The 26,642-nt window shown below is 45.9% G+C and overlaps 1 protein-coding gene across 1 annotated transcript in view; it reads right to left on the bottom strand.

Annotated features, from left to right (window-relative positions):
• Positions 1 to 26,642, bottom strand: part of RFX6 (regulatory factor X6) — a 132,962-nt gene that overhangs the window by 80,682 nt on the left and 25,638 nt on the right. The window contains exon 4 of the mRNA XM_068231351.1: positions 2,811 to 2,872. Within this exon, the coding sequence (XP_068087452.1) occupies positions 2,811 to 2,872 (62 nt within the window). The remainder of the gene's footprint in view (positions 1 to 2,810; positions 2,873 to 26,642) is intronic.

The following is a 26,642-nucleotide window of genomic DNA, read 5'->3' as shown; positions in this document are numbered from 1 at the left end:
AGTGAAGCATACCCAGGTGACAACCTGCTGTCCGATTGGACAGCAGTGTCACCTGATGCAGAATTGGATTGAAAGCCAGGGAATGACTGCTTGCTGGCTTCTACAGTATTTGGATGGGTGGTGCCAGCACTGCTATTCTATATGCGATCCGCCAATATTTAAAGGTGCAGTGGGCCACTTCTATAAGTTATACATTTTGTGGTTGGGGGCCAGTGAAAAAGCCTGGGGTGCCGCATTTGGCCCACGGGCCGTAGTTTGAGGACCACTGCTTTAAAGGAAAGGTCTACTAATATATTTAAAATTGATATTAGAATTGAAGTACCTTCTTAAGATCTTGTCCTTAACCGTCTTGATTTTTAACTTTTCAGACCCTATGAGTTCATCCCTGGCAGGTGGCACAAACTGAAAGGAAATTGTCCATGGATGGAAACCCCCATTCATTTATATATTCTTAGGTCTCTTATATACTGTATATGTTCATTAGCATACATGTGGATGTACTTAGAGAGGCCATGTACTGAGAATGTACTTGAACTGAGAGTGGCCATGTACTAAGAGCAGTCATGATCTGAGAGTGCCCATGTACTGAGAATGCACATGGACTGAGATTGCCCATGTACTGAGAGCGCCTATGTACTGAGAGTGGTCATATACTAAGATTGCCCATGTACTGAGAGCAGTGATGTACTGAGAGTGCCTATGCTCTGAGAGTGCCCGTGTACTGAGCCAGAACCAGAACAATTCATATAATGCCCTCTGTAATTTGTTCAGGTGTTAGTCCAACTTTAAAGATGCAATATAGATGAACCTTTAAAGATGCAAGATTATAAACAGATTTAAAAAAACCATTTACTTCTCATCAGGTACGTTATGCAGACCATCCATCACCATCAGAGAGTAAACTTCTCCATGTCTATATAGAAAATGTGCAAGAAGCCCTTGGCTGTAAAACTGCCAGACCAACCACTGAATCAGGTCTGGACAAAATACAAATCACTGTAGATTTTATATCTGAAACTGCAAGCAGGGTTGATGCTCTTGGAGGCTACTTAAAGATAAGCTCTATGGTTAAAACAGGTTTGCAGATATCTGAACATCCCACCTAAGATTGGTCTTTGATTTAAAGTTTTACTTTCTCAAATTTGTTTGGAACCTACCGCGGAAGGAAGGACAGAGAAATGAATTCTTTGCTTATATTCACACTCTAACTATGCAAGATATTTTTAGTACCAGTATTAGATTTCAGACACCCGAAGACCTCCCTAAAAGAAAAGGCAATATACCTGTAACTATGTTACTATTTTTTTCCACCACATTAAAAATTCCACAGATATTGCATCTAAAATCGTTATTGCAGTTTTTAAATTTCCTGTTTGGAATTTCTATGGCCCTTTTGGCATTTTCATAAGTCCTTCAAACCGTTATAGTACTAATCAGGTTATGGGGAATCAGGATTTGTCATTATTTGGATAAAAATCCTGCTCTAGTCAGCCAGCTGAGCTATGTCAGCTGGCTGACTACCTCAAAAGTCAATTGGATCTTGGTCAAACAACTTAATTCATAGATGTTGTATTCAAGGCAAGCCAAAATCATCTGGCAGTGTAACAAGATGATTCTTAAAGAAACCTGATTTGCCAGCTGGACATCATTGTTTTCTGACAAACAATGCATTTAATTACATAGATTGTTACCATCAAAAAAGAAAAAAAAATATTGTACCTTAAGTCAGGTCATAGGATACAGAAAAGTATTCCAATGTTCTTTCTTTCAGCAATGGGATGGCAAGGATATGTATATAACCACTTATCTTCGTCCCATTCAGCATGGGCAGCACAGTGCTTAATCAGCTATCATTCCTGCCTTGCAGCACTAAATTTGCAAGCTTGATTCCAGGCCATGTCTCTCATGCATGGAATTTGTTATCCTAGAGTAGGATAGGTGTTTATAGACTACTAGTAGACCCAAGCCCATTTTAAAACCCGCGAAACACGCCCGCCCGGCTCACTGGCCCCGTTTTCCAGTCCCAACTGCTGTCCGGGTCCGTGCTGCGCACATGCGCAGTACCAAAAGGCACGGACCCAGCTACACAGAGACAGCGCTACGCAGGGACACAGGGGTTTTATTATAGAGGATAACTATGGTGGCTACATTACGTTGTGAGCTCCATTGAAGGATGGTTACAAGCATGAATTATTTAGTATGTTCTGTAAAGTGTTGTGGAAGACTTTAGGACTATATTAATGCACAAAATTAGTAATAATAATAATAATAATCCAAAGTAGAAACCGTTTTCACTGGTGGCAGCCAGGTGGGAATTAACCTGTACCAGGGGATAGTCTTTGAGACCAGGAAGCTCACTGCTGGCTCTCCTTATGCGTGATGTGGTGAGGATGAAAATGGAAGGAGACAGACAGGAGATACGCACCAGCTGGACAGGTGAGTGCACATCACTTGTCTGCAGGGGCCCATCAGGATCACTATTATCTGGGGGGGGGAGGGGACAGCTTGGGGGGAGACTTGAAACCAGCCCTTTATTAGTTTGGGAGGAGAGGAGGTGGCTGGGGGGGGGGGGCGGCACCTGGCACCGGCCTTATATTCGATAAGACACACAGACATTTCCCCCCACTTTTTGAAGTGAGGAAAGTGTGCTTAATGAAGTAAAAAATATGGTACTTTAATACTGTACTGTAAGTATTATCCTAATTTATCACAGTACAGGGAGCAACTTACATTGGATACAACAGATCCTAGAGACTGAGGATTACCAATAGATTTCATTTTGCTATATTGTAATAAATTACTAGTCTTACTTTGAATGTCCTCTTGTGCCTAGTCTTCTTGTGGTCAGAAGCGGGAACTTTTGTCGAATAGTCTAAAAAAATAAATGCATTTATTTATAAATATTACTAATCTTTTATATTACAGTATGTTTTTTTAATCTTAAAAACATAACCCATTTGTGACCATTCATTAGTTCGATTTTATAACTACCGTATTTGACTACAGCTCAGGATTGATACTGTCTCCATCATCAATTAAGAAATAAAGCCAGGAGAGACAACTTGTGAATTAATTGCTATAATCAGTTGCTATGACAATTATAGGGGAGTGTAAATAAGAGATACTTTGCAAAGCATAATTCAGTGACTTCTTCTAATTATCTAAGCAAAGTTTAAAAACATGTTTCTCTAGCCACAGAAATTGGAGATTCCAGCTTCAGTGTATCCAGGCTGAAATGTTATGTCCTAGGTTACAGGTCATTATTAGTATTGTTTTGCATAGAAGAGCTCATGGATAAGCATGTGATCAGTTTGATTAGCTGATTAGCTGTGATCATGTTTAATGCCCTGTACACATAATGACATTTTCCCATCAGACTGACTGGACATTTCTTGTCATTCAACAATTTCCAACATGTTCGGTCTGCCTCCAGTCGAGAAAAAGATACATTTTTGCAGTACAATTCAATCCTTTTCTCAATCGGAAGCAGATCGGACATGTTGGAAATTATCAAAACGATGGAAAATTTCTCGTCAATGTGACAGGAAAATGTTTCGAATGTACCAGGCCTTAGACTGCACAGGAAACAGAAGTCATACATAATCCTGTTACGCTATCTATAATAGATGTTGTTTTATGGACTGGATTTAAGAGGATAGTATATACAAACTGTGAGAGCTACCTCTTGAGAATTGAACATACATAATGCTGACCAGCAAATAACAACCTTTTACAAATCCATTAACCATATGCTTTTCTACAAGTTCTGCTACACACAAGCAAATGTATTTATTATCCTTATAAATCCCTTTAATTATGGGCACATAGTCAGACTGACACAGTAACACACAAAGGGCTCTATTCATAAAACATTTGCGGGAAAAAAATCTTGGAGGGAAAATACCGCATCGGTATTTTAGACTTTTGTGTGCTAATTCATAAAAAAGTTTACACTTGCAATGAAAGGTCGGGGAATTCCCGCACTAAACTAGCGGTGCTGGCTGAGTTGATACATTTTCTCTGTAGTATAAAGGAGGCAGCCCCAGCATCCCTTTACATGTGCATTTTTTTTAATTTGCCTCTCCTTGCCCTGAATCTTCACTGAATCTGTCTAATAGTCTTTCTAAACAATCTATTTAATTGCTGCAGCTTAGAAGAACTTTAAGAAATGTTACACATGCAGGCTTTCTGATGTGAAATTTATCTGAAAACAGGTACCCAAGGGGTTAAATAACACAGCCTTGGTATTCAAGGATGCCTTTTTTGTTCTGCTCTCACTGCTGCTGCCTGGGAGGTCTGTCTCCATTAGCTTGCCTGTTATCTTGCCTGTTATCGCTGGCTTATCTCCTTTTCTAAACAGTTGGTGTTCTCCGTTCCCATTCTGCTTGCTCTAATCTTTATGAATTAACCTTCAGTGACATGTGTTGTGATAATCTCCGCACAAGGCGGTAATTTCCTGCACTGCTCAGGAATTGTAGCTTTTCATGCGGAAACAGCTTTTATGAATTGACACATTGCTAAATGGTTGGAAAAGTCAGCTGTTTTGAGCATTACCGCATGCGGGAATGCTTTATGAATAGAGGCCAAAGTTGAAAGGAATTGGCATAACAGACCAGAAAAGTTAGTATACATCAGGAGATACTCCAGTATTGCCTCGCTGTGTGCTACTACAACAAGGACATTCAAAGTCCTGGAAAACTTATCACAGTTTTAGGTAAGGTAATAAATTTAGTTGAGAATTATTCATGCAAATAAAACTGTTTTCTTTGTGCAGTGAAGTGAAAAGCAAATCATTTACAAATAATTTATATTCTGTCTAAACACTATAAAATTTCACACGGAAAATGCTTAATGTTTATGAGGCATCATATAATTCTAAAAAAGAAAACAAAGGCCCTGTTCCCATTCAGTAATGCAAAATCATGATTGCGATTTTGCATTGCGCTGTTTCACAATTTTTCGGCAATTGAGTTTTAGCGATTCTTATTCCAGTGAATGAGAATCGCAACTCAATCACTGAGAAAATGCTGCATGCATCCACAACCACTGCAGTGAGAGTAATCCCATAGGATTACTTGTGCAGCGCTTGTGCAGCAGTGCTTTGCTGATCATTGGCGATCAGCAAAGCATGAATTGCTTGGGCCCTTAAAATGTCTTTGTGTTAAATGCCAATGGATCAATGAACACATTCATTTACATTCAATTAGTGTATCATTTGCATTTGGATAGCATTTAGTTTGATTCAAAATAGGCATCTCAATTATGCTTGTTAGCATGTATTTTGTATTAACCAGCTCCTGACTGTTGTATCGTGTATCTACGCCCTTGTGGATACACATATTTGTGTATTTACCTCGCTGTTCTTGATCATCACACCCCTTTCGTTCGTTTTTGCCTCAATCCCGCCGTTCCGTGATCGGTGAAAAGGAACAGCTTGCTCCCAGACCCCATCACAGTGCCTGTGATGGATGAAAAGCCGGTATCAGTAAGACGCCGGCATTTCATTCCCAAAATGAAAGTGAACACTTACACTTAATAGTTCCAGGTACTGTTTACTTTACCCTATAGTTACCAAAATAAAACACTTGTAAAAAAAATATATAAATAGTTACTTTATGGACTTTTTAATATGTATGTCATGGGGGTATATTTGTCACGATCGGTGTCAGCACACAGAGAGAATCTGATTATTGGCGATCTGCAGTATCGCCAAGAATGCAGATATATACCCGATTATTGGCGATCTGCAGAATCACCGATAATACGGATATATTGCTAACCTTTGGACACCCAGCAAAAGAAACACAATAAAGACAGTAATATCACAGAAGTGTGGAAATATCCACCTCACGGCAATTCCTCAGAGGTGTGGTTACCTCTGAATGGGAACCCCGTGAGTGAGATCCTCTAACCAGGCAGAGTGCCTCCTTGCGCGCGCGCATGCTACCCTCTGCCTCTGCGTGCTGGAGAGGCCAGGCCTGGGGTCCGCATACGAATGCGGACCGGGGTGCGCCAACTGCGCCGCAAGACCTGCTGCCATGCTGCCAGCCGCGGCGGCATCCCCATGCACCCGCGCCGGTGATTCCGCCTGTGACGCGGAACCCGCCCGCCGGCTGGGAAGCGGAGACCGCCGCCATGTTGCTCTGCAGGGCGGCGTTGTCTCTGCCACTCATTACAATATTACTGTTCACTTTGCAAAAAAGGCTTGAATTAAGTTATATAGTATAAAAAAATAACTATGAAAATACCCCTTTATTTCCAGATAAAATATTATCGCCATACATTGTTCTATGGAAACAATTTAAATGGTGTAATAACTGGGACAAATGGGCAAATAAAATGTGTGGGTTTTATTCACAGCAGCAAGTGTTATTTTAAAACTATGATAGCCGAAAACTGAGAAAAAATGAATTTTTTCATTTTTAAAATGCATATAAAATAAAATAATTCTTAGCAAAAAGTACCACCTAAAGAAAGCCTAATTTGTGGGAAAAAAAAACAATATATAGATAATTTCTGTGTGACAAGTAACAAGAAAGTTTCTCTCTCTCTCCCCCTTTCGTGTCTTGTAAATCATTATACATTTTATTCATCATGTTAATTTATCACTGTCATTACCAACATTCTGTATCCTGTATTCTGTATTTTGTATCATTTTTGTATTTCGTCACCAATTATGTATTTTGTATTTTGGTGTTCAAGTTTGTCTGTATTATTATGTACCCCATGTTCATTTCTTACTTTGTACAGCGCCACAGAATATGTTGGCGCTTTATAAATCAATAATAATAAATGTATTGGCGAATGAATGGGAGGAGCGTGATGTGAAAATTGCTCTAGTTTTTAAGTGGAAAAAAACGAAAATAATAATTTTTGGTTATAGTTACTCATCGTATACAATCAGAAAAGCACTTCAAAGATAAAGTAAAAGAACAGGCTACATAAAAAAAACACAAACGCACACACAACGCAACTTAATGTTTATCAAAAACTGTTACTTTTTCAGGTGTCACTATTCTAGAAGCGAAGCAGGTAATTCAGCTATCCATCCATCACAATGTTAATTGTGGTTATAGCAATGCCCAGTGGGTCATTTAAGGGCTACTTGTACCTAAATGATTTCATAATAATGGATATCGGCACGCAGAGGGGAATTTTAGCACCGAATGAGCTGTGGATGTTGGTGGATAGTCAACGACAGAGAAAGGGTTCAAGTGAGAATATTTATCTATCTATTTATTGTACAGTATTTATAAAGCGACAACATACAACACAGCGTTGGACATTAGTTATGGTTACAGACAATATTTAGGGGTGACATACAGCAATATGACAATACTGGAATACATGCAAACCAGATCACGCAGCATAGTATGAGTACAGGAAATGCTTAGTCACTGGATGGGTGCGTGAAGATTAGGCAAGTTGAGTTCACTCAGATCCATAGGATGGGTGTGCGGTAATGGAGGTGCTTGATTAGGTAAGAGACACAAGGAGGAGGACCCTGCCGAAGGCTTACAACCTAGAGGGAGAGGTAGGGACACTAAAGGTAGGGGACCAGAGTTCAGCATTCAGCTGCGGGTTTAGAGCACCAGTGAGGGGGTAGGCCAGGGTGAAAAGGTGCGTTTTGAAGGCCTTCTTAAAGATGTTGAAGGATGGTGCGACCCTAATGGGCATAGGTAGGGAGTTCCATAGTGTTGGAGCAACTCTTGAGAAGTCCTGGAGGTGTGCATGGGACTGGGTGATGCGGGGGGGGGGGGGGGGGTCAGGTGAAATTCATTGGAGGAGCGAAATAAGCGACTAGGTGAGTGCCTCTGAGTAAGATTGGAAATGCAGCTCTGACAGGTTTTGTGGACAGATTTGTAGGCCAGACAGAGTATCTTGAATTTCATTCTGAAATGAATAGGAAGCCAGTGGAGGGATTCACAGAGGGGAGCAGCCGTGGTAGAGCGATGGGAAGAGTGGATGATTCTGGCTGCTGCATTCATGATGGACTGCAGCAAGATAATTAGGGTCAAAGGGAGACCAGACAATAGTGCATTGCAGTAGTTGAGACGGGAAGTTATGAGGGCATGAATGAGCAGTTTGGTGGTGACAGAGGTCAGGAAAGGGTAGATTTTGCAGAAGTTGCGGAAGAGGAAGTTGCAGGACTTTGTGAGGTTTTGGATGTGGGGGGGTGAAGGAGAGTGCGGAGTCCAGGGTGACACCCAGACAGCGGGCTTGAGAGGTAGTGCGAATGGTAGTGTGGTTAACAGTGACATGCACATCTGGGAGAGTCAACAATGACTGGGGCGGGAAAAGCATACATTTCGTTTTGTCCAGGTTTAGTTTTAGGAACCTTGTGGACATCCAGGTGGAGATAGCTGATAGGCAGGAGGAGACCTTGTCCATGGTAGTGGTGGTTAGGTCCGGGGTGTGGAGGTAGATCTGGGTGTTATCTGCATACAGATGATAGTTAAAGTGGATCCGAGATAAACTTTTACTCATTGCATAATTGTGTTCTTTTCCTATTGCTTATAGGGCATTCCTCAAGCCAAATAATTTTTTGTTTTTGTTTTAATAGTCAAATTCCTTATAAACTCGCCCACAACTTTTTAGAGAGCCTTGGCATTTTCAGACAGTAGCAAGGGCTCATGGGAGCTCAATCTAGGCAGGAGGAGGGGGAGGTATTACTAGCCAGAGATTTCAGAGGCATAGGGGAGGAGGGAGGGGTAGGGGTAGGGGGGATTAGGGTTTTTTTTCACAGGCTGAGTGCTGAAGATGCAGATAGGCTTGCCTGTGTGTAATGTTTACAAACAACATGGCTGCTGTCATTGTATCACAGGAAGAAATAATCATATTCTATTGAAGCTGTTTGCAGCTAGATTTGCTGTGTAAACTATCTAAACTTTAGATAAGATATATAGACAAGTTACTTGTTATAGTTAGTTTTTGATCTCGGATCCACTTTAAAACCCATGGAGGAGATAACCTCCATGAATAGGCTAAGGTTTAGTAACAGTAAAATATCGGTATGAATTATAAATATTCTACTATCATATTAATAATTGCCCAATTGTAGCATAACGGTAATTATACCGATATTTTACTAGCTGCCAAGCCCAGCAACCACTTTTTTTGAATGTATGCCTCCATAATATCCCTTTCAAATTTCAAAGGACAGTGGCTGCATGGCTGAGAACCACCGTCACCGGGTGTCGATAGGTGAGTAACCTCTCATGGTCTGCCTCTGCTTACAACTCTGCATGGGGGGATTTTATCTGCTACCTGTACTTGGGGAAACTATTAATACTGGGAGGGGGGCACATCTGCTGCCTATACTGGGGAAAGAGAGCTACTTAATACTGGTAAAGATGGCCCGAACGGTTCGCCAGCGAACAGTTCCCGGTGAACTTCCATGGTTCGCATTCGCGGAGAACCGCAAACTTTTCCGGAAGTTCGAATTGCCCCCATAGTGCATCATTAGGGCCAACTTTGACCCTCTACATCACAGTCAGCAGGCACATTGTAGCCAATCAGGCCCTCCCCCCTTATAAAATGCAGGCAGCGTCAGGCATTGGACTCACTCATTTGCCTGCAGTAATTAGAGAAGGGATAGCTGCTGCAGACTCACATAGAGAAAGCTTAGTTAGGCTCTTGTAGGCTTGTTAGCTTGCTCCTTGCTGATTCTTATTGCTAAAAAAGCACCCCTCAACAGCTCTTTTGAGAGCTAATCTTGTTCTTGTGATCTATTTTTTTTTTTGTGTGTGTGGCCCACTTGCATTATATTTATATACAGCCCTGCCAGTCAGTCGCAGCTGGCCTTTGGCCCCTTTATTCCTACTGTGCCACTGCCAGGCCCAGCACATTCAGTGACTACCTGTGTGTGTGACAGGCAGCTGCAGATTTGTAATCCCATCCCAATCACTGCACCTCTTCACTGTGCAATGCACCTACCTACCTACCTACCTACCTACTTGAACGCACACATTGTTAATACCACCAGTCATTGCACCTGTTCACGGCGGTACCTGTGTGTGTGTGTGACAGGTGCACATTTGTAATACCCATCACTGAGCGCACGCAGTGTGGTATTTAATACCACCAGTCACTGTACCTGTTCACGGTATGTGTGTGTGACAGGTGCACATTTGTAATACCCATCACTGCATATACCTACCTGTTGTGTTAGGTGCACCCAACTACCTACGTGAGTGCACGCAGTGTGATCTTCCACTCCGTGCATACCTGTTAACTGCACCTGTGTGACTGCACATTGTATTAGTCAAGTCAGTGCATACCTTTCACTTTATCCCCCCCCCCCCCCCCCGATATGGACAAAACGGACAACACAGGTAGAGGCAGAGGTAGAGGCAGACCCAAAGGAAGGCCCCCCGGCAGGTCTGTGCGAGGTCATGCTGATGTGATTTTGTGTGGCCCTGGACCAAAGTACAGTGCTCAGAAGAAGGCACATCCCATCAACTCCCAATATTTTCAGGACATGGTTGACTATTTAACACAGAACACCTCATCTCCCGCAGCCACCAGCGCTACTACAAGCATCACATCCGCTGCATTTGACACTTCGCAAGAGTTATTTGGTGCGGAATTAACTGATTCACAGCCACTACTGCTACAACAAGATGAAGGCGCTAAGCAAGTTACACCACCTCATATGTGTGAGTTAGGCGACCCTATAACCATAACATGTGAGGAGGAGGATGATGAAGTACCTGCTGTTGGTGCAGTTTATGAGGTGTCTGAGGCAAGCGAAGCTGGGCAGGATGATTATGATGATGACGATGATTCGGATGTCACGTGGGAACCTAAGAGACAAGATGACCAAGGGGACAGTTCAGAGGTGAAGTCAGAGAGGAGTAGGAGGAGATGAGTTGCTGAAAGAAGCACGGGGAGCTCGTTGTCAGAAACAGCTGGTGGCAGTGTCCGGCGCCATGTATCGCCCCCTATGGACAGCCAGCCAACATGCCCTTCAACGTCAGCTGCTGATGCCACCATAGTGCCATCTCCCCAGGGGGGCTCAGCGGTTTGGAAATTTTTTAATGTGTCTGCTTTCTGCCTCCACAAATTGAGCCGTGGAAAGGCCAACACCCACGTAGGGACAGCTGCTTTACGAAGGCACATGCAGAAAAGGCACAAACTGCAATGGGAAGAGCACCTGAGCAAAAGCAGCACACAAAAGAAAAGCCACCCTCCTTTTCCACTTCCTCCATCAGGTGCAGCATCTTCAGCCGCTTTCTCACTTGCACCTTCACAGCCACCCTCCTCTACTTCGCCTCTGACCTTGAGCGGTTCCTTCTCCTCTGCCCACAGCAGCCAGGTGTCTGTGAAGGAAATCTTTGAGCGGAAGAAGCCAATTTCTGCCAGTCACCCCCTTGCCCACAGCTGACAGCTGGCTTGGCGGAACTGTTAGCTCGCCAGCTGATACCATACAAGCTGGTGGACTCTGAGGCCTTCCGTAAATTTGTGGCCATTGGGACACCACAGTGGAAGATACCATGCCGCAACTATTTCTCTAAAAAGGCAATACCCAAACTGTACTGTGAAGTTGAGAGGCAAGTGGTGTCATTTCTGGCACACAGCGTTGAGTCAAGGGTCCATCTGACCATGGATGCCTGGTATGCCAAGCACGGGCAGGGCAGGTACATTACTTACACAGCCCATTGGGTCAACCTGGTGACCACTGACAAACAGGGAATGTGTGGCTGTGCAGCGGACCAACTTGTGACACCTCCAAAGCTTGCAGGCAGGCCTCCTGCCACCTCCTCTCCTCCTGCTACATCCTCTTTGCTGTCATCATCCTCCTCCTCCTTGGCTGAGTGGCAGTTCAACTCTACTGGTGCTGTGATCTCCTCTCCAGCTACACAGCCCCAGCTCCCCAGGGCCTGTGCTGCATGCCAGGTACGACGGTGTCACGCCATCTTAGGCTTGTCTTGCCTCAAAGCGGAGAGTCACACTGGAGCAGCTCTCCTGGCTGCTCTTAACAAACAGGTGGATCAGTGGCTGACCCCGCACCAGCTGGTGATTGGCAACATTGTGTGTGACAACGGCAGCACAATCTAATTTTCGCTTTGAATTTGGGAAAGTTGACACATGTACCCTGCATGGAACATGTGCTGAATCTAGTCATTCAAAGATTTGTGTCAAAGTACCCAGGCTTAGAGAACGTCCTGAAGCAGGCCAGGGAGGTGTGTGGGCATTTCAGGCATCTTACACAGCCATGGCACACTTTGCCGATATTTAGCAGAGAAGTTGCCGGTGAGACGCCTGATTTGCAATAGCCCGACTGGCTGGAATTCGACCCTCCTTATGTTCTCTCACCTGCTAGAACAGGAGAAAGCCGTTACCCAGTACCTCTACAACTACAGTAGAAGGACACACTCTGGGGAGATGGGGATGTTCTGGCCCAACAACTGGACACTCATGCAAAATGCATGCAGGCTCATGCGGCCAATTGAGGAGGTGACCACCCTGGTGAGTCGCAGTGAAGGCACCATCAGCGACTTGATCCCGTACGCTTGCATCCTGGAGCGTGCCGTGCATAGAGTGATGGATCAAGCTGTGGAAGAGCGTGAACAGGAACAGTTACGGCAGGAACAGTCATGGGATCAATTCTCATCAGAACCAGATGTTTCCTCAACACCTGCGGCAGCACAGAGGGGGAAGGAGGAGGAAGAGTCGTGTGGGAAAGAGGAGTCAGACTCGGATGATGCGGAAGGTGTCTCTTTGGAGGAGGAGGACTTACCTGACGTCAGTGAGGAAGAGCAAGAGGAGATGGATAGTACGTCTGGATCCAACTTTGTGCAGATGGCGTCTTTCATGCCGTTCAGCCTGTTGAGGGACACCCGTATAAAAAAACTCAAGCTGTACCGGGTGGCCACGCTACTAGACCCTCGGTATAGGCACAAAGTGGCAGAGATGTTTCCAAATCACCAGAAGGCAGAAAGGATGCAGCACTTGCAGAACAAGCTGGCAACTATGCTTTACATATAAGGGTGTCACAGCACAACGCAATAAAGGTACCACTGCCAGTAATCCTTCTCCCATGTCCACCCAGGCAAGGACAGGATGCCCCAGTGATCTCATGGTGATGTCGGACATGCGGACATTCTTTAGTCCAACGCCTCACCTTAGCCCTTCTGGATCCACCATCCACCAACGCCTGGACCGGCAAGTAGCCGACTACCTGGCCTTAATTGTGGATGTAGACACTGCGAGCAGCGATGAACCCTTGGACTACTTGGTGCACAGGCTTGACCTGTGGCAAGAGCAGTCACAATTTGCCATCCAACTTCTGTCTTGCCCTGCCTCAAGCATCCTGTCAGAAAAGACCTTCAGCGCAGCTGGAGGCATTGTCACTGAGAAGAGAAGTCGCCTAAGTCACAAAAGTGTTCAGTTCCTCACCTTTATTAAAATGAATGAGGCATGGATCCCGGAGGGCCCAAAGTCAGTCCCCACACACAACATCTCTGCCTGCACGCCGTGTGACTGCCTGCCCCAAGACTAAGTTGCTCCCCACACAGCACCTCTGCCTGCAAGCCGCTTGACTGCCTTCTCCGCCACCACGAACAGGGTCCAGGACTCCAGGCCGATTCCTGAATTTGCTATACTAATTTTTCTAGTACGTGTACACGCCTGCCAAATTTTTCCGGCTGCACTGCAGCTGCAACAACAAAACAAAAGGCATGTACATCTACCAATTTCCCTTTGTGATCATTACCTTGTTGCGGTGAAGGGGCTTGCGTATCACAATGAAGCAATGACCGACGGCTATATGAGTGTCTCGGGGGGGGGGGGGGGCACACCCAAGATAATAAGGTCATTGCTTCATTGTGGACAGACCAAATTTGATCAGCTAGACAGTCACTGTTGTTCTATCATTGAGCCACCTCAGCCCGGCGACCATATGGGCTTGAAAACCGCCATGGCCTGCACTCTGGCCATGGTGCGCACCAGCCCAGCATGGCCTCACAACACAAACAGCTGTTTGCGGTGCGTTACACAGTGAATTTGGTCTGTCAGTGTGAAGCAGTACTCTAATTACACTCCCTAATTGATGTATACACATGCAAGATGTTTTAAAGCACTTTAGGCCTCCAATTTAGCATGCAATGTGATTTCTGCCTTTAAAACGCTGCTTGCATAAAATCCAGATTTTTCCCCCAGGACTTTTGGTGTCTATCCCACTCATCCATGCAAAAACTCAGATGTTAGACCCCTTGAAACATCTTTTCCATCACTTTTGTGGCCAGCATAAGTGTTTTTAGTTTTCAAAGTTCGCCTCTCCATTGAAGTCTATTGCGGTTCGCGACAGTTCGCGCGAACCGAACTTTTGCAGCGGTTCGCGAACCGAAAATTGGATGTTCGGGCCACCTCAAAATACTGGGAGCACAGCTGCCTAAATATACTGAGGAGGAGCAAATCTGCTTCCTATAATAGGGGCCTGCCTAATACTTGGCTACCTAAACTGAAGAGGGCACATTTTGCTATCTGTTCTGGTGGGGCCTACCTAATACTGAGGGGTACATCTAGTTAGCTATATTAGGGCATATATACCATCTATACTTGGGGGCTACCTAATACTTGGACACATTCAGTTAGCTGTACAGATGGGGGCACTGATAGCAGATGTGCGCCCAGTACTGGGGTACTGCACTGAATTTTCAATGTTATAACAACGGAATCAGTTGCAAAATCTGCTTTTGAATTTTTCTTGGGTTTACAGTCCAAGTTCCAATTTAATTCAGAACTTTGGAAAATGCATTGAAGTCAAAGGGAAAGCCGGAATTTTGCTCAATGTCAAATGCATGATGCACATGTAAATAGTAAAAACACATGCCAAGCAAGTAAGGAGAGAAAAGAAACAGGAGGTGAAAAAAATAATAGCAATTTTCTCTTATGTGATGATAATTAGTAGGAAGAGAATATTTTAATGTACATGTGAACATCCAGCCAGTAACTGTTAAAGTGACACTGAAGTGATAAAAAAACTTCTGATATAATGAATTGTATGTGTAGTATGGATGATACATAGAACTAATATTAGTAGCAAAGAAAAGAATGTTGTAGTTTTATTTTCCGCTTTTTTTTAAAATAACATTGCATCATTCTGTCAAATATACAATTTACAAACCACACTGTATTTTAAATAATGAAACAGAGCAGAGCTAATGGCCTTTTGAACTTCCCTTCAGTAAAAACATTATCTGAAGATGTGTCTTGCTGTTTTTTCAGAAATCAGCGCTGTCGCTGACCTTAATTGGGTGGAAGAGCTCAGAGAAGCTCTTTTGCATAGATAACAAGTGAAATTTCTTAACTCTTCCTGTACTGGAAAAAATATGAGACTATTTTCTTTGCTAATAATGTTCTACTTCTTAGCTGTAGTACACATACATTTCATTATCTCATAAGTTTATTTTCACTTCAGATTCCATTTAATAAAAGTTATAAGCAGCATGCCTTAGAATATGTTGGTACCAATGAGCAATTGAAAATGTACTGATGGGTTAGATTTAAAAAATCTGTGCATATTTCCTACCTGTAATAAGATGCACCAGTGAAATCAACTGACTGACTGCCACTCATCCTGTTTTTTCCTTAAACATTAATGCCAACATTAGGTTGAGCCAAGCATTTGGTTTGTGATGATGGTGCAGCACATACAATGGCCAGAGGATGCACAGACTGTGTCTGTAATGTGTGTGGCCAGTTTCCTGTCACAGGGCCCCATGCAGCTGGCTAAACATAAAGTTACTCTTTCCTGTCTCAATGACTTAACATCTTGAAGATAAAATGAAACTAGGTGTTAACCTGTAAACTGTTTTCCTTCCAGGTCTGAGTAGTCAATAATGTCATTAGCAGATAACTTAAGAGTGATTATCAGTACATAAATGAAGTCAAACAACCCCGAGTAAACATTTTATTCAATGAACATTTACATAGCATGAGGTAAATGATAGTTTATCATGATAATGTCATTATAGTTACAGGGCTCTTTTGTATCACTAAAAGAATAATAAAATATAATAATATTTATGAACATTGTTTTATGTCACAAATTTTGGTTTATTTATGTTTTATGCTGGGAACACACAATGCCAAATTGATCAGACAGGAAGTTGTATCGTGTGTACATGTCCAAACTGCTCCCGATCAATAAAGGAATCGATTTTCTGGTGATAAACTTGCAAGCCTCTAAATAAGTTGGCTGTGGGCTTTTACAAAATATCTAGATATGTACATACAGTATAAAATCAACCAAATGTAAACTAGAGCAGAACAAAACAAAAACTGAACATGTCTCTATGTTTTCCCTTGTAAGAGGCTAATGAGATATATTGGGAGATGAGAAGTAGACCTCACCAAAACAAAAGCTGTGAGGTTATAGAAAGACTTGACCTGGATAGGGGGGCAATTTGCAACCTCCCCTTGCTTCGGTAAATAAAAGACTGCGACAACCCTTTGGATTTTAAAATTGGCCACAGCTTTTATTACCCTCACATATATCATCTGAGGCAACAAGTTTATTAATTTGTAATATAAATCAAACTTCTATTTCTTCTACATAATATTTTCACACACATTACTAAGGAAAAACATCGGAGTCCCCTGACAAAAGGCCGCCCAATAAAACGAGCCGCAGCGCACCCGTACCAGCCACCAGCCACAGTTATAAAAGCTCGATGGGTACACACTACTGCCGGCTCAACTTAAAAACATCCACATGGGCCTTGTCAGGGGCCCCGCCATTATGCTGTGACGATTGACATATGCGGTTATTCCTGCTGATGCTGTCCACTTCAGGGGGGGGGGTGGGAGGGTTGTTCTTCAGTTGCTGGATCTCAAGAGGAAGTACAGCTTCCTCTCCTCTTCTTTTGTTGTTCCCCTGCCCTCCCTAATTTGTCACCTTGACCCCCCCTGCCCTATCCTGTCCAGCAGGGAGGTCACCAGCCCCCAACCAGGTCATGCCCCCTTTGTCGCCCAGCTCCGCCTGCTCTCAAGGGGGTTTCTTGACCTGGATAGGGGGGCAATTTGCAACCTCCCCTTGCTTCGGTAAATAAAAGACTGCGACAACCCTTTGGATTTTAAAATTGGCCACAGCTTTTATTACCCTCACATATATCATCTGAGGCAACAAGTTTATTAATTTGTAATATAAATCAAACTTCTATTTCTTCTACATAATATTTTCACACACATTACTAAGGAAAAACATCGGAGTCCCCTGACAAAAGGCCGCCCAATAAAACGAGCCGCAGCGCACCCGTACCAGCCACCAGCCACAGTTATAAAAGCTCGATGGGTACACACTACTGCCGGCTCAACTTAAAAACATCCACATGGGCCTTGTCAGGGGCCCCGCCATTATGCTGTGACGATTGACATATGCGGTTATTCCTGCTGATGCTGTCCACTTCAGGGGGGGGGGTGGGAGGGTTGTTCTTCAGTTGCTGGATCTCAAGAGGAAGTACAGCTTCCTCTCCTCTTCTTTTGTTGTTCCCCTGCCCTCCCTAATTTGTCACCTTGACCCCCCCTGCCCTATCCTGTCCAGCAGGGAGGTCACCAGCCCCCAACCAGGTCATGCCCCCTTTGTCGCCCAGCTCCGCCTGCTCTCAAGGGGGTTTCTTGACCTGGATAGGGGGGCAATTTGCAACCTCCCCTTGCTTCGGTAAATAAAAGACTGCGACAACCCTTTGGATTTTAAAATTGGCCACAGCTTTTATTACCCTCACATATATCATCTGAGGCAACAAGTTTATTAATTTGTAATATAAATCAAACTTCTATTTCTTCTACATAATATTTTCACACACATTACTAAGGAAAAACATCGGAGTCCCCTGACAAAAGGCCGCCCAATAAAACGAGCCGCAGCGCACCCGTACCAGCCACCAGCCACAGTTATAAAAGCTCGATGGGTACACACTACTGCCGGCTCAACTTAAAAACATCCACATAGGCCTTGTCAGGGGCCCCGCCACAGCACTTCGGGGGTTGCCTCAACCCCGAATGCCCCGCCAACTGGCCAACGCAGCCTCCAGGGCTTCCCTCAGGCCAAACAGGAAGACATTATTGCCCACCTCATTGAGGTGCTCTCCGTCTTCCCTGAAAAAGGATGCGTCTTTCTCTAACAGTTTGTGCCGGACAGAAATCCCGCCTCCTCTGCAAACCACTTTCGCAACCGCTTTATTAACCTTCCACCTTGCCCTGTTAATTTTTGTGTAGGGGATTGGGGGGCGCCAGCGCAGCCTCGGGACTATTTCAGACCAAATGATCAATAGGCCTGGGAACAAACTGCCTGCTCTTACTATGAAGGCTTTTATATCCCTGATCAGTATGTCCATTGGATCCCAGCCCAGGTCGTTTCCCCCTATGTGCAGGATCAGTATGTCTGGGGGGCCCCATAAACGGGCGAGTCTGTAGAATTTTTTGATGCATCTGTCTAACGTGAGACCCGCGGCCCCATACCAGTGTGTCTCCACTCTAACGCTGCTCTGGCCCAGGTTCCTTCCCCTGTGGCTCTCGGTTGCTCTCCTCTCGGCCCATACCACATAGGAATGCCCCAAGACCCATACTTTCAGCCTTCTCCCGGTCTCTCCTGCGGGATAGAGAACAAAGCATTGTAATTCTGGGAAGATACATGTTATTTGGTCGTTATCTACGCGCTTTTAGTGTTCCCCCTCCCCCCCCCTTTCTGCTTTAGCATTCCGTGAGGTGTGGGCGGATATAGGTTTTGAACCTCCTAGACTTCCATCTCCCTATTCTCATAATTGCTTCCTTACTGAGGCCCCCTTTATCCGCTTCCGTTGCTGCCCCTATCCGGAAGGAATGTGATCCATACTCCTTGGCATTGCAGCCTATCCCCGCCAAGCACTGTTTTAGCACCGCCACGAACTGGAACCGTGACAGGGCTGATCCATCCTCATGCACCAACAATCCCCCTGCTTTGCTTGCCTTTGTTTGCCTGAATCTCGTAAAGCACCCTATCGGGCATGAAGGGCAACCCGGTATCTCCTGGAGCTGTATCAGAGCTCCCTTCCCTAATTGGTCGGTTTTTGATTTTGGTATGATTATATGTAGCACATTCTTCACGAGATGCACGTCGGAGGCCTGTATGCCCCCGGACGTGCTCGTTCGATCGCTGACCAATTCCCCTAACCGCAAAGCCCCGTAGAATGCCAGCGAGAAAGCCAGCTGGAACAGGAGTGTTTCATGGTTGTTCCGACAAACCGCGCTGGTGCTGTGCATTAACCTCAACAGGAGGGGAATGGTTATGGGGCGTCTCGGGTCTGGCCGTTTGGGTCTCTTTCTGAACCCTTTTAATGCTTGATGGACTATGAAATTCTTCGTGAAATCGGGCCACCCCTTCAGTTTGAATAGAAAGGCCAGGGCCGCGATAGTCTTGTTGACCTTACCAGGTGAGTGTCCTTCGCTGAGCATTCGTCCCAGGAATGCCAGGAAGACGTCCTGGTTTGACTGCTTGGGCCTGAGTGTCCGTTCCCTACCTTCGAAGGCCGACCATCTGGCCCACTCCGCCTTGTACGCTTTCCAAGTGCCTGTCGCCAGCGACCGTTCGATCCAGTCCGCCATCACGGTAACACTAGGGTCCATACGTGCGGCGGGATCTGCACTGGCTCCGTGTTCGCACGTGGCGCCAGCTCCCGGAAACGTTCCAGCTGGAAACGAGACAAAGCATCCGCTATACCATTAGCTGTTCCTGGTATGTGGCATGCCCTAAACTTAATATTGTGGCGCAAGCATTGTAAGACGAAATACCTGACCAGATTGACTATTGGGGGCGAGCTGGTGGTCAGGCTGTTGACGATGTTAACAACAGCCATGTTATCCGAGTTGAACACTACAGATCTGTTGGCCAAATCCCTCCCCCACAACTCGGCTGCCACTACCAGTGGGAAGAATTCCAGTAGCGCCAGGTTCCTGATGAGCGGCAGAGACGCCCACGCTTCAGGCCAGGCGTGGTGACACCACTGGCCCTGGAAAAAGGCTCCAAAGCCTGTGCTGCCAGCTGCATCCGTAAACAGCTGCAGTTCATCGCTGGTCTGTGGTTCCTCTGGCCACAGTGTCCTCCCATTGTACTTTTCAAGAAAGGATAACCACATCCGCATATCCGCTCTTGTCTCGGCGGTTATACGTATGAAGTGGTGCGGCCGAGCGACCCCGGCCGTCAGGAACGCAAGTCTGCGGCAAAAAATTCTGCCCATGGGCATCACCCTACATGCAAAGTTCAACTTACCTAACAGTGATTGGGTCTCCCTCAATGTCAATTTCCTTGTCCCTAATGCCGCCGTTAACTCCTGTACCAGGCCGTCCAGTTTGTCCCGCGGTAGTCGAAACTCCATCTTTTGTGTGTCAATCTCGATCCCCAGAAATCGAATTATTTCCTGCGGCCCCTCGGTTTTTTCCATGGCTAATGGTACTCCGAAGTGCCTGAAGACACTGATCAGTGTGTCCATGACTGTGTGACACACCTCCGTCCCTGCCGGACCCGCGCACAGGAAGTCGTCCAGGTAATGGACCACCCCCTGTTGTCCGGCTTCCTTTTTGACCACCCATTCTAGAAACGTGCTGAACGTTTCAAAATAGGCGCAGGATATTGTGCAACCCATGGGAAGGCAACGATCCACATAATAGTTGCCCCCCCACTTGCAACCCAATAGGTGCAAGCTATCCTGGTGTACCGGGAGGAGTCTAAAGGCTGATTCTATGTCAACCTTCCCCAAGAGTGCTCCCTTGCCCATTCTTCTCACCATTTTAGCCGCCTCGTCGAATGACGTGTATGCCACTGATGTGAGATCAGGGTTGATACCGTCGTTAACTGAAGTCCCTTTGGGGTGGGACAGATGGTGTATCATCTGATACTTACCAGGCTCCTTTTTGGGTACCACGCCCAATGGTGAAACTGTGAGGAAGGGGAGAGGCGGTGTTCTGAAGGGACCAGCCATCCTGCCTAGCCTTACCTCGTCGTCCAGTTTTCCGGTGATTATGTGAGAAAATTCGATTGCAGTTTTGAGATTCCGGCACCGCGTGTGTATCACGCTGGATTTTGACGGTATGCGAAAGCCTTCTGCAAACCCGTGCCTCAGTAAATCCGCGTGCTCCCTGTTTGGGTACTTATCTAGCCAGGGTAGCATCTTGTCGATGCTCACCGGCGTTTCCCCCTTTTGTACCGGGCTCGATTGCCCGCTGTACCGCCATCCTTCCTCGCTTATAGCATTTTGCCCAAGAGTGGTTAGTTCCGCCACAGGCTGCACATTCGTGTTTGAATCTGCAGCTGGCTCCCCACTTGCATGCCCCATTGCTAAATGTCCAACACACTCCTTTCTTATGCGGGGCCAGCGGTCCATCGGATGTTCCGCTGGCCGTCTGCTGAAAAGAATTATGGTTATGGACTGAGGTGGTTACTGCCGCCGATGCGCCCCCCCCGGCTTTAGGGGCAGTCATGAGCCGCATCCATAAGGTGAGGTCCTTATGGTCCCAACCTATTTCGGGTCTCGCTGCCATGCGCTGTCGATATTCCTCATCGTAGCGCAGCCAGGCCATCCCTCCATAAGTGCGATAAGCCTCAAAAATTGTTTCCTGGTAACAAAACAGGGGTGTGCATAATTCAGGCGATTTCTCTCCTATTATGCTCCCTAATATGGTGAACGCCTGTAGCCAGTTATGAAATGATCGAGGGATAAGCCGGTACAACCTTCTCTCGTTTACCTCTTCCTTGCGATGCTCCTTTCCTTTTTCCCATTTATCTAAATTAAAGCGGTCTAGTGGTAAGAGGGTAAAGATGTCGATATACTCTTTATTCCATACCCTCTCTTTTAACTCCCGTTTTAAGTGGGTTCCCAAGGGGCCCTCGTAAGTCAAATAGGCATTGCCTTTTGCTGAGTGTGCTATGGGCGTTTTTTGCTTGGAACCTTTAGATTCCCCTGATGAGTTGCTATCTGTTGAGCTTGCGCTGCTGGATATTGATGTGCTGCGCGATCTAGCTTGGAGCTCCGCCTGGGGCGTGTCCTGTGTACCTAGCCATGCTTGCAGTTGCGCTAGACCACTATGCTCCTGCGCCTTGCCCTGCATTAAGTTCAGCATGTCCCTCAACGCTCTCATTAACTCAACCTGCTCTGTATTGGTAGTATGTGTACGCGCTGGCGCTGCGCATGCGCCACTCAGAGTTCCTGAGGTCTCACCTGATTCTGCCGCCATAGGCGCCACTTGTCCTGAATCTGCCGTCCCTCTTGAACTGTCCGGATTGCCAATGTCTGTGGATGCAGGGGGTAGAAGTAGCGATGCCACCCCCTCAGCTCGCCCTGAAGTGTGAGCAGCCACTGTTGGAGGGGGTGATTGTTGCTGGGTCCCAGGCCATGGTGCACGGGACCCATGCCCAGCCGATTGGCCTCGATTGGGGACCCAGGTAGCACGGGCTTCCATTCGCCCTGCCCTCCCCTGTTGTCCTTCCTGGGCCCATGCACCCTGTGGCTGAAACACCCCCCTTGTTCCCCAAGGGCCTGGCCCGTATTGTTGCTGCGGTCGGTCGGCCGCTTGTGCACCTTGTGGCCCTGATCCCTCCCCCCATACCCATCACGGCTCCTGGCTGGCGTTGAGGGCGCCGTGTGGTCCTGCCCCCTCCCCCCATTCCCACCCTGGTTCCTGCCTGCCCCTGCCAGGCCTCCCTCCCCAGCTGCCTGCGTCCTGGCCCCCCCCTGTGTGCCACCTGCCCCCTTGTGCCCCCCAGTACCTGCCGTCGCTGTCCCTGGGGCTGTGTGCCGGACCTGCCTCCTGCCCAGCGGTGTCTGGCATCCAGCAGTCTCCCTCTGGTGCCCTGCCGTCGCGCCACGCGGTCTCCGGGATTGGGGCTCCCGTACCATCCCCCCCCGCGAGGTGTCCCCCAGCCCTCCGAGCAGACTCCACTGCTGCCGGAGCGGCTTGTGCAGCCCAGCTCTCTCCCTCCTCCTGGCGGCCGCCATCGTCCCAGTGGCCGGCGCCCGGGGGTAGTGTTACCACTTCCGCTTCCGGGTCGCCGCCATCTTGCTGGAGACCAGGGGGAACGTGGGCGCCGTGCGGTGGGCGGAGCTTGCGGCCTCTGCGCTTATGCGCAGCTTTGGACTTGCCGCTCCGGCCCTTTGTTTTCCCGGCGGCTGGGACCTTGTCAGCGGAGGGCGGGCAGACACTGTGCACCTCGCCTTGAGGTGTCTCGGCTGGCGGGGACGGAGAGGCCCCGCTCTGTGGGACCGAGCGCGGCTTCTTAGGCCGGGAAGCTGGACGGGTTGCCAAGGTCCCAGGCTCATCAGGAGAGAACTTTGCTGGAGCCTTTCGCCGGCGGTGGCTGGTCTGTGCCTCCCCCCCAAGAGGACTACTGCCCAGGTGAGCCATTTGGGCCTGTACCCACTGCATCCCCCCTGATTCTGCCCCCGCCCTGACCTTCTCCATGAGGGCACGCAGTGCCTCCTGGAGCATGGCTGATCCCTATAATAAACACCCCCGTGTGCCTACCGTAAGATGCGTGCGTGCGTGCAGTCAGCCTGACTAATTGGCCTGAAGGTGAGCAGCTCCCTGGGCGATGTGTTGTTCTTCAGTTGCTGGATCTCAAGAGGAAGTACAGCTTCCTCTCCTCTTCTTTTGTTGTTCCCCTGCCCTCCCTAATTTGTCACCTTGACCCCCCCCTGCCCTATCCTGTCCAGCAGGGAGGTCACCAGCCCCCAACCAGGTCATGCCCCCTTTGTCGCCCAGCTCCGCCTGCTCTCAAGGGGGTTTCTATCTGGAGGTAACACCAGAAGCATGCATTCACATTCAGAGTGGCCGGCTTTCAGAGACATTTTTGACAGTTGTTTTGTTTATCTCCTCCCATCATTTGTAGCAAATTTTCCAAACTGAAACTCCCATCCTGCTGTCTGATATTAACTTCCTCCCATGCTATTTTACCCCTTCCTGACACCTTAACCACCTGGTCTGTCCATATACAGACATATGCACACAAAGCTTCAAAAGAATCAACAAGGTGCAGTGGCTCATCAGCCATTTGGTCTCAGCCCACCCCGTGTTATTGCTCCATTTCACCCACATTGTATTGAAGCTTGTTCATCCTAGGTTTAAAATGTGTTGGTTTTGTATGTTGTCACTACACTCATTAACAAACAGTGATATGCTCTTGCTGTTGTATAAAACTTTTCAACAAGATGCTCACTCGCTGCCTGGTTTCACCTCTCTGTCTCTATGACAGCTTCACTTTTATCGCTAAAACTCCTCAGTGTTTTGATTGTGTCTCTTTTATGATTTCATTTTTCTATCATCGCTCACGCTGTGCATGTACATCACTATATTTCTTTTTTTGTGGCAATATTTTGTAACTTGCACAACTTCCTAACAAGCCTACTGTTACTGTCCAAGGTTAATTAAAAACTGATAGATAAAGATGACGTCAAAGAAACAACAGACACATTGGCACCGAACACAGAAGGCAGCCAGATAGCACTATTATTATTGATTTATAAAGAGCCAACATACTCTGTGGCGCTGTACAATGTAAGAAACAAAACGGGATACATAATAATACAGACAATGGTATACACCAATATACAAAATACAGATTCGGCACAAAACACAGATTTGGTACAAAATACAGAATTGGCAATTATGGTGACAAAAGTAACACATATAATAAAATGTATAAATTAATAAAATGTATTTCAAAATCCAAGACACAAAAGGGTGAGAGAGCCCTGCCCTTGCAAGCTTATAATCTAAAGGAATGGGGGGGGAGCAAGAGGTGGGGTAGTATACAATAATCATACCGAGAGGCAGTGTATTTTTAGGCTATCTAGGAGTGCAACTTGGCTCTAGGTCAAAGGGGGAATGGCCTAAGGTAAAGCATATGCTTGTTGAAAAAGTGATTTTTAAGGGAGCATTTAAAGATATTAAAGGTTGGAGAGTGACGGGTGTGTTTTGGAAGGGCATCCCTGAGGAGGGGTGAAGCACGTGCAAAATCTTGTATACGTGAATGCAACCAGGTAATTCTAGAGGAGGACAAAAGAAGATTGCATAGGTCATAGAACTGGAATCAACAAGTAACCTGTATTTTGAAACTGCTGAGAACAAACCCTAGAGAACACTGAAGTATTCTTTTTACATTTGTATTCTTTATTATTTCACAAAATAGTTTTGTTTATTTTGTAAGATTTTTTTTCTTTCAATGATTTGTGCTCTGCTTTATTTTATTTTAATAAATCATTAAAAACAATTTAGTCAATTCCCTAATGCTCTGAATTAGAAAAGTATTGAATTATGTTTCTGAAAACGCTACTATGCTGTGTTTTCTGCAAAGTCTGGTTTGGGCATTGGGCCCCTTAGCGCACCTAGGCTGCAAAAAAGTGTCACACCTGTGGTATCGTCGTACTCAGCAGAAGTAGTATAATGTGTTTTGGGGTGTATTTTTACACATACCCATGCTGGATGGGAGAAATATCTCTGTAAATGGACAATTGTGTGTAAAAAAATCAAAAAATTGTCATTTACAGAGATATTTCTCCCTCCCAGCATGGGTATGTGTAAAAATACACCCCAAAACACATTATACTACTTCTTCTGAGTACGGCGATACCACGTGTGTGACACTTTTTTGCAGCCTAGGTGCGCTAAGGGGCCGAACGTCCTATGAGTACCTTTAGAATTTTACAGGTCATTTTGAGGCATTTGGTTTCTAGACTACTCCTCACGGGTTAGGGCCCCTAAAATGCCAGGGCAGTATAGGAACCCCACAAGTGACCACATTTTAGAAATAAAACACCCCAAGGTATTCAGTTAGGAGTATGATGAGTTCATAGAAGATTTTATTTTTTGTCACAAGTTAGTGGAAAATGACACTTTGTGAAAAAAAAAACAATAAAAATCAATTTCCGCTAACTTGTGACAAAAAATAAAATCTTCTATGAACTCACCACACTCCTAACGGAATTCCTTGGGGTATCTTCTTTCTAAAATGGGGTCACTTGTGCGGTTCCTATACTGCCCTGGCATTTTAGGGGCCCTAAACCATGAGGAGTAGTCTAGAAACCAAATGCCTCAAAATGACCTGTAAAATCCTAAAGGTACTCATAGGACATTGGGCCCCTTAGTGCACCTAGGCTGCAAAAAAGTGTCACATATGTGGTATCGCCATACTTAGGAGAAGTAGTATAATGTGTTTTGGGGTGTATTTTTACACATACCCATGCTGGGTGGGAGAAATATCTCTGTAAATGGACAATTGTGTATAAAAAAAAACAAAAAAAATCTCATTTAAAGAGATATTTCTCCCTCCCAGCATGGGTATGTGTAAAAATACACCCCAAAACACATTATACTACTTCTCCTAAGTATGGCGATACCACATATGTGACACTTTTTTGCAGCCTAGGTGAGCTAAGGGGCCCAACGTCCTATGAGTACCTTTAGGATTTTACAGGTCATTTTGAGGCATTTGGTTTCTAGACTACTCCTCATGGTTTAGGGCCCCTAAAATGCCAGGGCAGTATAGGAACCCCACAAGTGACCCCATTTTAGAAAGAAGATACCCCAAGGTATTTTTACACATGGGTATGTGTAAAAATACACCCCAAAACACATTATACTATTTCTCCTGAGTACGTTGATACCACATG

The sequence above is a fragment of the Hyperolius riggenbachi genome, chromosome 4, assembly GCF_040937935.1.
Source record: "Hyperolius riggenbachi isolate aHypRig1 chromosome 4, aHypRig1.pri, whole genome shotgun sequence".
NCBI lineage: Eukaryota > Metazoa > Chordata > Amphibia > Anura > Hyperoliidae > Hyperolius > Hyperolius riggenbachi.
Note: the sequence above shows the minus strand (reverse complement) of the source record. Positions and strands in the feature narration are given on the sequence as shown.